This window comes from Leptopilina boulardi, unplaced genomic scaffold (assembly GCF_019393585.1).
Source record: "Leptopilina boulardi isolate dan_hultmark-lab unplaced genomic scaffold, ZJU_Lbou_2.1 LbouV2_248, whole genome shotgun sequence".
NCBI classification, from domain to species: Eukaryota; Metazoa; Arthropoda; class Insecta; order Hymenoptera; family Figitidae; genus Leptopilina; species Leptopilina boulardi.
The window spans coordinates 2,901,355-2,915,360 of NW_026137805.1; the positions used below are offsets into that span (position 1 = coordinate 2,901,355).

At 27.4% G+C, this 14,006-nt stretch overlaps 3 protein-coding genes across 14 annotated transcripts in view; 2 read left to right on the top strand and 1 right to left on the bottom strand.

Moving 5' to 3' along the window:
* Positions 1 to 14,006, top strand: part of LOC127280606 (uncharacterized) — a 263,749-nt gene that overhangs the window by 29,584 nt on the left and 220,159 nt on the right. The gene's annotated exons all lie outside the window — the stretch shown is intronic.
* Positions 127 to 6,481, bottom strand: LOC127280602 (voltage-dependent calcium channel subunit alpha-2/delta-3). Of its 4 annotated transcripts, XM_051303706.1 has the most exons (15): positions 6,195 to 6,481; positions 5,916 to 5,997; positions 5,562 to 5,818; positions 5,257 to 5,418; positions 4,930 to 5,159; positions 4,538 to 4,857; positions 4,150 to 4,410; positions 3,357 to 3,485; positions 2,617 to 2,978; positions 2,333 to 2,537; positions 2,058 to 2,235; positions 1,588 to 1,986; positions 1,149 to 1,507; positions 765 to 1,073; positions 127 to 451 (listed from the first exon to the last, which is right to left on the bottom strand). In XM_051303706.1, exons 1-15 carry the CDS (start codon positions 6,272 to 6,274, stop codon positions 146 to 148), a joined length of 3,639 nt encoding a protein of 1,212 aa, XP_051159663.1. In that variant the 5' UTR covers positions 6,275 to 6,481; the 3' UTR covers positions 127 to 145. The 4 variants fall into 4 exon arrangements, with proteins under 4 accessions (XP_051159663.1, XP_051159666.1, XP_051159662.1 ...); XM_051303709.1 differs by lacking the exon at positions 3,357 to 3,485; XM_051303705.1 differs by having other exon boundaries at positions 765 to 1,507.
* On the top strand, positions 8,165 to 13,931 carry LOC127280632 (protein rolling stone-like). 7 transcript variants are annotated; one of them, XM_051303770.1, is made up of 3 exons: positions 10,654 to 10,935; positions 12,608 to 12,802; positions 12,866 to 13,931. In XM_051303770.1, exons 1-3 carry the CDS (start codon positions 10,863 to 10,865, stop codon positions 13,447 to 13,449), a joined length of 852 nt encoding a protein of 283 aa, XP_051159727.1. In that variant the 5' UTR covers positions 10,654 to 10,862; the 3' UTR covers positions 13,450 to 13,931. The 7 variants fall into 7 exon arrangements, with proteins under 7 accessions (XP_051159729.1, XP_051159731.1, XP_051159732.1 ...); XM_051303772.1 differs by lacking the exon at positions 10,654 to 10,935 and adding an exon at positions 8,165 to 8,263 and having other exon boundaries at positions 12,608 to 13,931; XM_051303774.1 differs by lacking the exon at positions 10,654 to 10,935 and adding an exon at positions 8,217 to 8,291 and having other exon boundaries at positions 12,608 to 13,931.

Here is a 14,006-nt window from a genome sequence, read left to right on the forward strand (position 1 = left end):
TTTTTTTTCTGTCATTTAAAAAACTTGATTTTCATCAAATGAATTATTTCCAATATTAATCGAATTTACACCTTATGGAAAGTGAATGTGATTATATCAGGGATTTCAAAAGAAAATCAATTGCAATAACAGAGATAGAAATAAATTATTTTACAAAGAACTTACATACAGTTTGACAAATTATAATCATCAATAATAATAATAATGAAGAAACTTGAAGTTCTGATGCACCTCCACATGCATCAATTTCATCCTCCAGGTGATGCTCCGTGAAACAGGATTCCAATCGTCGTCGTGATAAATCATTTAGAGGTATTTTGTGACAAGGTCTACCCTCAGTGGCATTTGTGAAGGTATCAACTTCTATTATTTCCGGTTCGATGCTTAATCGAACTTCGCAGGTACTTGATAAAACATTGACAACCAATAGAAGGAGGTTTGTATGGGGTACCTTAAAAATATATCATTGCTACTTATTAAATATCGGATTGCAAGTGGACATTTGCAAAAGAAAAAAAAAATTATACAATAGGGAAATATCTAATTAACTATCCAGTATTCTAATTAATTCATATTCCTTTCCAGGGTTACTTACAGAACAATAAAAACAGTACAGTTTAACGATTTATAAATATTTGACAAAAAATGGAACTTGAAAATTAAAAGCAAATTATTATTATTAGTAAATCTATAAAGTGACCTACAAATGTACTACCAACCTTGTAATTTTTTTCAGTTAATGCCTGTACAACAGAACAACTTACTTTTTGAGCATAGAAGGGCCTGGAACACTGAATCGATGAATTAGTGACGCCTTTTGCAGCTTCCACTTGATCCATAATATAAAGTGTTCTCTTCTCATCGCAAGGATATCTTTGATTTTCCTCATGCTCTTGAGACAAAGGTTCTTGAGGTAAATTAGCCTCAGGAGAATCATCGTCTTCCTCAGCTAAAGTAACTGGTAAATTCATCAAATGTACAGCGTACCATGCCACTCGCATTACAAACCAAGAGAAGAATTTCATTAAATACTTTAATGGATTTATAAGGGAATTTCCAGAACCAGCCTTAACCTGAAAAATGTAACATATTCCAATTATATTCAAAAGAAGAAAACAAACATTCAATGAAAAAGGAACTGTACTTACAATATTCTCACAAAATGCTTGATAATCGTAAATTTCTACCGGACTGAATATTCCCTGGAGCACTAGGGATTGCATAATGGGTCCATGAACAATTCCAAGAAAATCGCCAACCGGATCGAAATCAGCTTCAGCTATCACTATATAACCATTTTGATCAATTAAATAGCAATGCATCCATTCTAGAGCACAATTGAGGTACTCGTTGTTTGTTCGTGAAGTAATGTTCTTGAAGCGAGCAAGAAAAGCTTTCATGGGCATCTGAAAACCCACAACTGCAGCCGGAGCCTCCAAACCTCCATCTTTTGGAAATATTCCCATCGAAACTGTTACTATTGGATTGACTGTTGATTTCGGAGGCACTGCAAAATATTTTTAAAAATCCTCTTTCTTTTATGTTACTTATTTACGTTTAGACAAAAAGAAATAAAATATAAATTACCAGTTATGGAAACACTGGTAGGATCCACTTGATGTTGAAAGATTGCACCCTTATACCAAGGTTCATTCACGGCTTTCTTATGTAAATCACCAAATTCAATTTTATCATAATACGTTCCTTTGCCAATTTTTTTGTCCCCTATATATTGCCATCTAGTGAGTCCACTTTGCGTCGCAATAAAACGTAAAAATACATTATACGTTTTCGCGAGATAATTCATTCGAAAATCTTCAACAAAACTTTTATAAGTTGCTCTAGCGTCAAAGACCAAAAGTTGCATTAATTCCTCATTACAGTAATAAGATTCTCGATCGAGTGATCTTCTGGTACAATTTAACTCCGTATCGTGTTCATCAGTCTCGTATTGGCTTGGCATGTACCAAGGTTCGCCACGTTTTGCTGGGAATTCATATACGTTAAATATTCATTTATTTTTAAGAAATAAACTTAATACCTCGCTTAATACTTACTATTGTCCTGAAAGTATTTGATAAAATGTAACAATTCTTTTTCTCCTCTTTCTTTATGACCCTCTGGATAATGATATCGACAATAAATCCAACCAGGATGTATTCTCCAATAATTTCCAGTGAATAAATCCAAAATATTGATGTTCTTATTTAATGTTCTGCTAATTTCGTCTCCTACCTAAAATTATTTTTTTATACTTCTAACAGTAATAAAATTAGCTGCAAGAAAATGTATGACAAAATTAAAAATTGCGAATTTCAAATAATTCCTTAACCTTAATCCAAGTGGTTCCATAATTCGATAATGCAACTGCAATTCCAAATGGTGTTCCAGGTAATGATCGATAAAAATAATCGCGATACTCCAGAGTTACTCGCTTATTAGCGTCATAATGAAGTTTAACTGAAACGTTTTTCATACTTCCATTTGCATGATCCACCAACATTTGTCTCAGCTTTAAAATATCTTGTCCCGGTTGACTAGAAAATTTTTTTTTGTAAAATTATAGCTATAATTAAATTCTCTGTTTTAATAATTAACTTTAAAATGAAATTTTACCGTGGACCACTGTCATCATTGAGAATTTCAACTTCAGTGAGATCAACGCTATTGTAATTGGGTTTAAGATCTCCATTTGATACAGGACGTAAATCGGGATGCAAAATAACATATCCATTATTTGAGACTATAAAAACATAACCGTTGACACCTAATTTGAATGGTAATGTTAATTTGCCAATCTCATCAAGCGGAACATCTGTACCAGCAACACCAAGAAGATTTGCTTGTCTTGTACGATTATTTTTATTTCCCTTCAAATCAAACACTGGAATACTGACTGATAATAAGAGTCTATACTCTTGATATAATGTTGAATTTAAATCCGATGGATTTGCCCTCACGTCTTCTCCCATATCCATCTACTTGTCAATAAAGAGAAAAATGAATTTAAAAAATTTTGAAACGAAATTCAAAAGTAAAATCGATTAATCTTCTATACAATAATATTAAACATAATTTATGTTTACTGTCGTTCTATTTGTGAATAGTCTACAGAGAAGCATTGCACTATAAACTACTTGGAATATACAATACACTCATTAGAAATCATCAACGAAAATTATATTTCATTATATAAAATAAGAGGCGAAATTATAAAATGTTACACACAAAAAGTGCTTGGATCGAAATAATAAAAATTCCTGGAAAAAATCAAAAAAACACAGGGAAGAGTTGAAATCATACATAAAATTAAGTAAAAATTCCAAAAAATACAGGTTCAGAGGGTTATTTTAAACCTGTTTAATGTAGATGGTGTCTTCATTAACTCTGACGCCCAGTTCTTTTCCTTTCAGATGTTTCTGAAGGCGGGATTTTTGATCCTCGTGGTCCATTACCAACCAGAGCCACGTGGACAGTGCAGGATTCTAATGGTGGAATTTTCTCATTTCAAATAATAATAACATTAATAATATCAATTACGAGGGAGTAATCCGATTTAAAAAAGAATTTTTTTCAACTTACGATTAAGATTTGCCGAGGAATGACAAAAAAAATATTTCTTTCTATGAAATTCCAACTTTTTTATTCTTGGAAAAACGAATTACACACGAAGAAAAAGAATGATACGTTTAATTCGAAATTAATTTTCTTCTTTAAACGTTAAATATTTGTCTTTTAGGACAATATAGATTAGTATAATAAATAAATAAATAATAATAATAATAATAATAATAGGCCTTGAATTAATGACATTGGTGAGCGTTTTCGAATGCAAAAGTTGAGAAACACTGCACGCCTTGAAATGGGAAGAGAGCAACCACCAATCAGTACACTCGCCAGAGTGGGGGTAGCGCGTATTAATTGGATGACGCGTCCCCCCAGTCTGGCGCGCACAGTGTTTCTCAATTTCGATGATTTTGATTAAAAAATTAATAATAATAAAAAAAAAAACATTTACAATTAGGATCCTCTATAATTAATCAAAAAAATAAAAATAAATGATTAACATAATTATTAATAAGTATTTTTTTAAAATTTTAAATTAGTAATTTTATTATAAATAAGAAAAAACTTTTTTTGAAATCTTACCGTAACATCTGCATAAACGTGGGTCCATCTTACCGGGTGTTCCACCCCTTGGAGGACTAGAGGTCTAGCTACAACGTTAATATATTTTAACACTTGTTCCCGTGCTTCTTCTTGATTATGAACGTGTACGTAGTAACCTCTATTTAAACATGCCATCCACTGTATTTCCCGTACTTTCGTCACTTCTTTACCCAAAAGATATGTAAATACTCTAACTGGAATATTTGTACCATTTTCCGCCCAATTCCATGCCTGAAAAACCTTTAAACAATTTTCTTTTCTTAATTATAAATTTAATTAAAAAAAACTTTACTGTCAATTCTATTTATAAAAAGATTTTTTTAATGGTTTTTTAAGAAATATAATATTTCAAATATAGTTTTTTTACCTCAGTAATATTGCTGGCAATTCCATCTGTGACGAGCATTATTAATTGATTGCATGGTGTCTGGGGTCCACAACCTCGCGTCTCTCGGTAATTCTTTAGGAGAGTGAACGCCTTGATAAATGCTTCCGTTAAATTTGCTATTCCATCCGGTTTCATTTCGAGCATAAGTTCATTGTACTTTTTCAAATTTTCCGGCGTTGCTTGAACCAATCGATCTTTAAAACATGGCACCACATCTTGAGTGGTATCGGAAAAATTCATAATGGCCACAAAATCATTGTTCGATAGGGTCTCCAATAAAGACCAAACTGTTCTTCTTGCTAAAAATTTTAGTTTAATTATATATTATATTATATTATTTTTAGCCTGATATTTATTTGAAAAAAACGAACCAATCGATTTTCCAATTCCGGTCATACTTCCACTATTGTCAACGAGAATAACCATATCTTTGCTACAAGTAGCGGCCTCAATGTACCAACTTCGAATTCGACAATCATATGGATCAACGCCCAATTGATTTCTGTCTTTGGGATTCAATGTTTTCCATCTCATTGCTGGATATTGTCTCAGCATTCCTGTCGTTGATCCAAAATACTGCCACGATAAAGCGGGATCTGATCTTTTTATATTTTGAGAAGTTAATAAAATTTAATATATAATTGCAAATTTTTTATTTACCTATTCGCATTATTCAAAACATTAATATCATAACGAACCTATAATTTTGCCTAAATGTTTCGTCTAATCCTTCGGACCAACTTATCGCTTCAGCGACTGGATGCGATAAATCATAAACATTCGTTGGAATTTGAACGGAGGAATAATTTATATTTACAGGAATGTTGTAAAAATGGGAATCTGCTGTCAAAGTCATTTCACTGAAAAATTTTTTATTTAATCGTAGGTTTTGAACTATTATAAAAAAAATACAGATTGTTTAATTTTTTGTTGTAACTTAAAATTTAAAAAAAAATTCAAAATAACTTTTGAAAAAAGGTTTTTTTTAAAAAAAAATTCACACCTATATGAAACATTTCGTAAATTTTCAGGAAGCAAAACTTCTTCATCGAGTGCCTCACTAAATTTGCCACTAACATAGGTCAGGCCATCGTAATTTTCAAGTGTCTCATAATTTTCAGATGCGCTTTCTGCCGCCTTTAGAATACAACGTACAGCATCCATTTTTCGATGCAACATCCGGCCGACACTCTCTCTTATTACTTCAATCAATTCATCGCCAGACTTATGAACCACCTTTGTATTCATTTCTTTGTAACGCTGGAAATTTTTTTTAAATAAAAAAAATTTTACAATTTTTGGATTTTATATTTTTCCACTAAATTATACGATAATTATAATTATTATTAAAACTCACGGCTTTCAATACATTTGGTTGTGCCACGACATTAGCCATTTCAAAAATCTCATTTCCCAGTGTCTCCGCCCATTGATCGACACTAAAATCACATTTTTTGAATATTTTTCCTTTTATAAATATTATAAATATTTTTGTTTATTTTATATACTTTTAAATATATATTAATAATGTTAATAAAATACTACATAGAAAAAGGTGTAAAAGAATATGTAAAATTAATTTAATTTTTTCGAATTTTATTAATTAATTTATTAAATAAATAGTTTTTAATCTCACATTTGGACATCTCGGGCGACACATGTGCTTGTAATAAGTAAAATAAGCCATGTGGTGATTATTTCATAGAAACACCTCATAATTCACTAAATTCACACACCATTCACACGCACATGGATTAAATGCAAAATATTCTCATTAAAAAATTTATTTAATACATTCTATTTCTTTTCGGATCTATTCTTTCCTTTAAATTAAAGAAAAACTTTTATATTCGGTAAAAAAAAGGCTATTTCTTCGGTTAATGATTAGTGAAACTAACTTCCGTTGAGTGCACTACATGGCATACAAACTGAAGTCTATGATTATTTTTGGTCCACGAGCAGGCCCGAGATGCTGGAACACCAACAAACTTGCGTATATTTATAAAATCTTTATACCTATATATACAAGCCATGGCTGTCGATATTTATTAATTTTTTTTTTTAAATTCAAATTTGTCCCAGTATGTGAATTAATATTTTTGAATTTTCATAATTAAAAAACAAAAATTTACAAATTTAAAAATACTTTTAAATAAAAAAATTTTACAATTTTTTTACATTGTAAAATATCTATTCAAAAATTTTAGTGACGTATTCAATTATTGAAAATGCATATGATAATAATATACATAACGTGTACTGAGTTCTTTTAACGTCACGAGACTATCAAATCTTTCTTTGTTCACGACATAAAAAAACGTTTTTTTCTCCTTTTTTCTTAAATAACGATTGCATAAAATCAATTCGAAATAATCTCGTCAGTAGTTTTTTAGATTTAAAAGAAACTCGGAAGTTCTTTAAGTATTTTTCACATCTTATTTATAAGATTATTATTTTTTTTATCAAAAAAATATTCGATTATTTACATATTTGTTACAATTTATAATACCTATTATTATTTATTTTATGCAAATAATTATTGTTAATATTTTTATTTAAAAAAATTTTAATAATGAGAGTACTAAAAAACACGGAGATAGAGGAAGAGTATTTAGAGGAAATTTGGGAAAGGAATTCATTAAGAAAATCAAGTTTAACTTCTACAGAATTCTCTTTTATCATCTCGCCGGATTTTACACGTAAGTATCATTTCAAAATAATTTAAATAAGATGATGTATTCTATATTACAACTCTGAGTTGCATCACGACTTTGAATTTTCGTAAATTGAAGAAATTCTACTATCTAATGTCATAATAAGAAAAGCAAGACGACAACCTTGTGCCACTAGCTATGTAATTATGTTTATTATTTTCAACATTCTTATATAAATAATCAACATTTTCAAGTGGCCAAAAAAACAAAAGAACAAATTTTCTCTTAAATACTAATCTTCTTCTAATTTATTATAAAAAGAATATCAACCAATAATTTTTTTTTAACTTTTACTATTCTTTGATATAACAGTAACAATATAAAAATTTGAGATAAAAAATAGGAAAACTTTTTTCAAAATTAAATACAATATTGCAGTATTGAATTCAGATGTTAATAGACAGCGAATGATGATTTATAACCATATACATATACATATGTATATAGCATTAATTCGTATAAAATGACGGATTAACTATTATAATAACTTTAAATTGTAACGATTTATGACCTTATGAACAGTTCAACGACTTTTCATTAATTCAAGAATTATTAACTTTCTGAAAATAATAAATTGTTAAAATAAAAAATAATCAATTTTTTTCTCAAATGAAAAAAATTTTCTTAACTTAATTTTTAATTCTAGTAAATTCAATTTATGGAATTAATATATTTATTGTTTATAAATAAAACTAATCAAATAAATTAAATTTTTTGTTATAAAATGAATTAATAAATTTCAAATTTAAAGGTCATAGTCAAAGTATAAGTTCAAGGGTTGAGTGTAAGTACATATTTTATATCAGAGAAGGTACATAATTAGAAAAAAGAGGATGCATATATATATATTAATTTTTCCCACCACATATTGCGTTCTCTCTTAGTCTACAGTGTTTGCTTGACTATATTTGTCATTTATGAGGATGGTATAGCAACAGTCATGAAGTGACAGCATTGGCTTTAACTACCTGGCAGCAAGCATTAAAAAAAAGTGAGAAAAATCAACTGAATTTTTTTCGGTGTGCTTTCGTGTTTTTTACATCTCAAATTAAAGAATTCAAACAAAAAAACACTTTGAATGCAAAAAAAAGTTATTGAAAATTTAATTTTCGAAAATTTATAACCACGTTACGACAGTAGACCGGCTTAATTGAAAAACAATTTGCTTTTAATTGAAATAAGTAAACAATTTATTTTTTAACAAATTGTTAATAAATAAATTTTATTTAAAAACAAGGTACTAAATAATTATCATTATTTATTTAACTAAAATAAATGTTGTTTTAAGAGAATTAAATGAATAATTAACTTTATTTATTAACAAATTAACTAATTTTACCTACCAACAAATTTAAATAATTAATTGCACTTGTCAACAATTAATAAATTAACACAATTATATTTTTTTTAAATTTCTAATATTATTAACAAACCACATAAAATTACCATTTTAAATGATTTTCAATTGATTTAAATAAAAATTTACATGATGTGTGATTGCCAAAACATAAACACAAAAACAATTTATTAAATGTTTAAGTATTTTTTTTTAATTGAATCTTAGAAGAAAATAATTCGTAGTTGATAATAAAATATTCATTTTTCATAGACATAATTTATTTAAAATTAAAAAATAAAGAAAAAATAAATTTTAAAAACAAGAGAAGAAAAATTTCATAATCAAAAATAAACAAATTTCGGTAAATAATAAATGTAAGTAACTATATTGTATTTCTGAAGAGAAAATATGTTTAAATTTAACTTACGATTAGATAAGTATAGCATTTAAATTAAAAAAATAAATAAATCGCCCTTGTTTCAAATCAATTTCTTTTTTATTGATTGACATACGGAACATTTGTTTTTCTTTTTATCATCATTAAAGTAAATAACGAACCGAAACGTGAAAACCGAAAGAAATTAGGTTAAACAAGTACATTTCAAAGAAAAAAAAATTTTTTATCTTTGACGGTTTTATATAAATTATCTTTACTCTTTCATTAAAATAAATTCTACATTATCAAAAGTTTAGTTAAAAAAATTTAAATCCAATTTTCTTATTTTTTTACTCTTCGAAAACAGTTAAAAGGTAAAAAAATTGTTAAAATAATATTAAAACTTTATAGAATATTAACAGTAGTGACGATAATTAAGTGTTCTGAAAAGCATTTAAAATAATTGAAATAGTAAATAATAATAATAATAATAATAATAATAATAATAATAATAATAATGAGGTACCAATATAAATACTAAGTTAAATTATGTTCAAAATAATATAAAAAAAGAAAAATTAAAAAAAAGATTTTTTTGCAGAAAATTAAATAACGAAAGAAATCAATAAATTAAGTCCAAGTTAAAAATAATTTTTTAAAAATCGATTAATTATTGAAAAAATTGATAAAATTAATAAAAATCATGCGGAAGATGATATTGAAAATCAATAATAATAATTATACTAATTGTCACCAATAAAAGATAAAATCGAAATTATCAACCGAAGAGAAAGAAAAATGATAATGAATTATAATTATGTGAAGCTAATTGACGCGACCTTTGATTAATAAATGATGTATAATCGAGTGTCGTGTGAACTTTAGTTGAGGACCACGGGGGTTAATTAGTTCAGGTTACATTCGCAACACATCGTATAGTCATTATACTATTAACCAAACAGAAGAACAATTATTTGGTCAATGGCTATCAAAAAGAATTCTTTTCATTCAATTTTTTCTTCTTCATTTCACATATATATTTACTATTATACTTACTATTATATTTATTAATATTTCAAAAATTAGTTATTTAACAATTTTGTACCTATTATTATTATTATTGTTGTTTTATAGAACAAGAAATATAAGTTTAATATATTAAACAAAATTGATGTGGTCTGATAAGGTTCAATTGGTCATAACTGTCTTCTAAATTTTTTAACCCACGCTCACACATACACTCACACACATTGATTTCACTATAATATCTCGAATTATTTATAAATGAAATGAGGAAAAAGCTATTAATTTTATTTTATTTAAATTCATTGTATTTATAAATGACAATATTAAATTGAATTTTCAGAATATTAGAATTATTTACAATTTATTTATTAAATCGTAACGATTTCCAATTTTCATTTTTATACAATAATTATTTCTTATTATTATTTCTTATAATAATTTCTTATTATTATTATATAATTATAATAAAATTTTAATTATTCATTAAATTCATTTGTTTAGATAAATATTTAATACAATTATAAAGTGACAGATATTCTTAAACTTTAATAAGTACTTTACAAATGAAAAATTAAATTTTCCCGGTTCAATCTTTTTTGTGTGCGCATGCGTTGCAAAAGGATAACAAGAAACAGCTGATTTCTGTCATTTCTGTATAGGTTATTAAACGTGATGTAATTGTCAGCATTGGGCATTTTCTAATTTTGTAATAATCGTAATAATTATGAAAGAACATTTACTGAATGTTTTTTTATTATTACGCGTTTGTGTGTGTCGCATAAAATATGCGTAATCGAATTTCTTTCATTTGTGGAATTTCCTGAATCATATTATAATTAAATTCTCAAAATGGTGCTGTTTACCTTTCGGGGATTTCCTACAATTAATCGATTATTGTTCTTTTTTGGACAATGTTTCACTTGTAAGTTATAACCTCAAAATTATTATAATATTTTATAAACAGGGAATAACGTAAAATATAAATATGATGAATATTCTATACAATTGATAATACATATTACCATGTATAATTTCTTACTTTAATAACAAAAAATAAACTCCCTTTATTGTGTCATAATTTGTATCATTCAATAAATTTATCGAAAAATGAAATTTTTACGTGGTTTGCAATTCTAATAAATGTCTATTGGGTTTAATTTTAATTTTTTTTTAAAATATAATATTATATTATGTATATTGAAATTTTTACCTTCCTTTTTAAGAAAAAATTATTTGAATTAAAAAAATACCTCTATTTTTTAAAATGTAAACGGATCTTTCTTTTGTAAGAAGGAAAGGTAAAAATTTAAGCAAAAAAAAAATTAAACATATACAGGTATAAAAATTGTTGAGTATTTTCGCGGAAACTGCGCGCGCCACGTTCACTCTTAAAGATTTGAAATGTTGGGGATAATTGTCGTTTATTAGTCGTTGTGCTCAAGATTGCTCGTGCGGGAAGCAACGGAAATTAGAAATCTCAGGTAAAGTCAGAAACTACCAGCTTTATGGAATTATTTAACTAAAAAATTTCAAAGTCTCAACGCGAATGTCAAGGTAATTTTATTTTAATAATCCTTTTTTTTCTTTTCTTATTCATTTTCAGTCAACTCGTAATATATTGTTTTCGTCTCTGTGTTTCCATAGCGCCTCGCAAATCAATTAAGTTATTTTCCACAATTTTTGATATTTACAATTCTTATTTTTGAAGATATTTCAAAAATTTTTATTTTCTACAAAATTACTTTTTTAAATGAATAATCTTTTTTCTAACTTAATTTTCAAAATTTCGAACATTTCATATTTAACTTTGTTTCTTTTTAAAATTTAAATGATCTTTTCCTAAAAAAAATCAGGTTAAATACAATTTTAATTAATTGCTAATTTATAAATTATTTTTTATTTAAATTTATACTAAATCCAATCTTCGACTTGATTAATATATAAATGAAGTTTAACCTAAATTCGAAACACAGAGGATTTTCCCACCCTGTAATTGAATTTCGCTAAAAGTATTAGTTTGAGTTTGAAATAGAAAAAAATATTAAACGCGAAAGAAAATAAAAGAAATATATTTTGAAAATTTTGCAGAACTAGAATTTTTCAGTCAATTTTACATTAAGGGCATGTATGGGACACAAGCGAAGGGTCATCCGTAAACTACGTTACTAATTTAGAGGGCGGAGGGGTTCTGACTTGAACTTAATGTAAAAATATATAAAAATTAATGTAATTTGTCAACGAAGGGGGGAAGGGAGTCTAAAAAGTTGTACAATTGATAACGTATGGACGACCTCCAACGCCACCAAATTCAGTATTAAAATTAATTAATAATTAGAAACCACTTTAACCCTCGGAATACATACAGGATCTGTGTGACCCTTCTCTCAAGTTTAATCTTGAATAAATTTTGCAGATTTAAAAAAAATTCAGATCTTGAGATCATTAAAAAAACAGGTATTGGGAGATATGTATTGAGAATGTGAAACGTATACAATTCTTGAGGTTTTACCGACTCGTTTGTATAAATATAACCTTAAATTTAATAATATAGAAAAAAAATATTTACTTATAAAAATATAATAATTATGTTTCAGGTCGACGAGCAATGGTCAACAAACTTTGGCACCGAGTCTCAAGAAAATGGTCACGCTTGAAACCAGAACCGCCACACGCTCGCCTTTTCTCCGAATGTCGATATCAGGAGGAAGTTCGTCCATGGTACCTATTTTATCGATGGATGATGTTCCTCGCTTGGGCGTCAATAATCATCTGCTCTATATTTGAATTCGGTAGCTATCAACCCCACGGCAATAATCATCTCTGGGGTATTTATCTAACCAATTGGGATTTAGTTTTGGGATTAATGCAATCATTTTTTGGCGCATTAATTGTTACGAGACGATGGAAATTGCAAAAATGTTGCGATTTCAATGCAATAAATCTCGAATTAAGTCCCTTACTGAAGAGCTATTGGTTCCTTTATGTGGTCACATGTACATTGGCATTGAGTGTGACAATTATTTACTGGAGTGTTATTTACAATCCACAAATTCATTCTGTCGATATTCTCAATATTTTACTGCATGTGTTTAACAGTATTTTAATGATTGTCGACATGTGTATGGTGAAAATTCCAATATTTTTATTTAGTGCATGGTGGTGTTTAATTGTGGCACTGCTCTATGTTTTATTCTCAATTATTTATTACGCTGCCGGCGGTGTCGATAAATTAGGGAATCATTTTATTTATGCGATACTCGATTGGAAAAAACCAATGAGAACAGTAATTGTTTGCTTGGTGGTTACGATATTTTTATTAATTGTTCACGGCGTATTTTGTTTACTTGCGAAACTTGCCGATCGAACATGTAGTCGACGAAAAACTATCGACATTACCGAAGTGGTTTCGACGAAAAATGTAGAAGTTATTGTCTGAAACATTATTATTTTTTATAGTACATATTTTATATCTTGTGTGTCTTATTCTTTAGAATATTGTTGACAAAATATTTTATGAAAATGATGTGTTCAGACATTTCTTCTGCTCAAGATTATATATATATATATATACATATATTGTATCCACACTCTAAAAGACTGTCTCAATTTGCTCTCGTTGCATCTTGATAATTATAATAGATATATTATAACGATTTATATAGATATAATACATTCCGTAATTTTATTTATAATAACAATTTCCATGTCATGATAAATTTTTTGAGTGTAAACTTTTTTTTTGTTAACCAAAGTGATACCTCTGTATTTTTTTAAAGTAGTTAATAGTCTTTTTTGATAAAAAAAAAAAAAGTTTTGTATATGCGAGATGACGAATATTATGAATATTCTAACGTAACATCGAATTGCGGTATTAAAAAAATATTTTAAGAAATTGTGTATGCAAAATAAATAAATGATGATGAAAATACTGTGTGTGTATATAATTAAAAGCGTTGCGGTGCTAATCTTTACCAAACATTTTTAAAAATGATA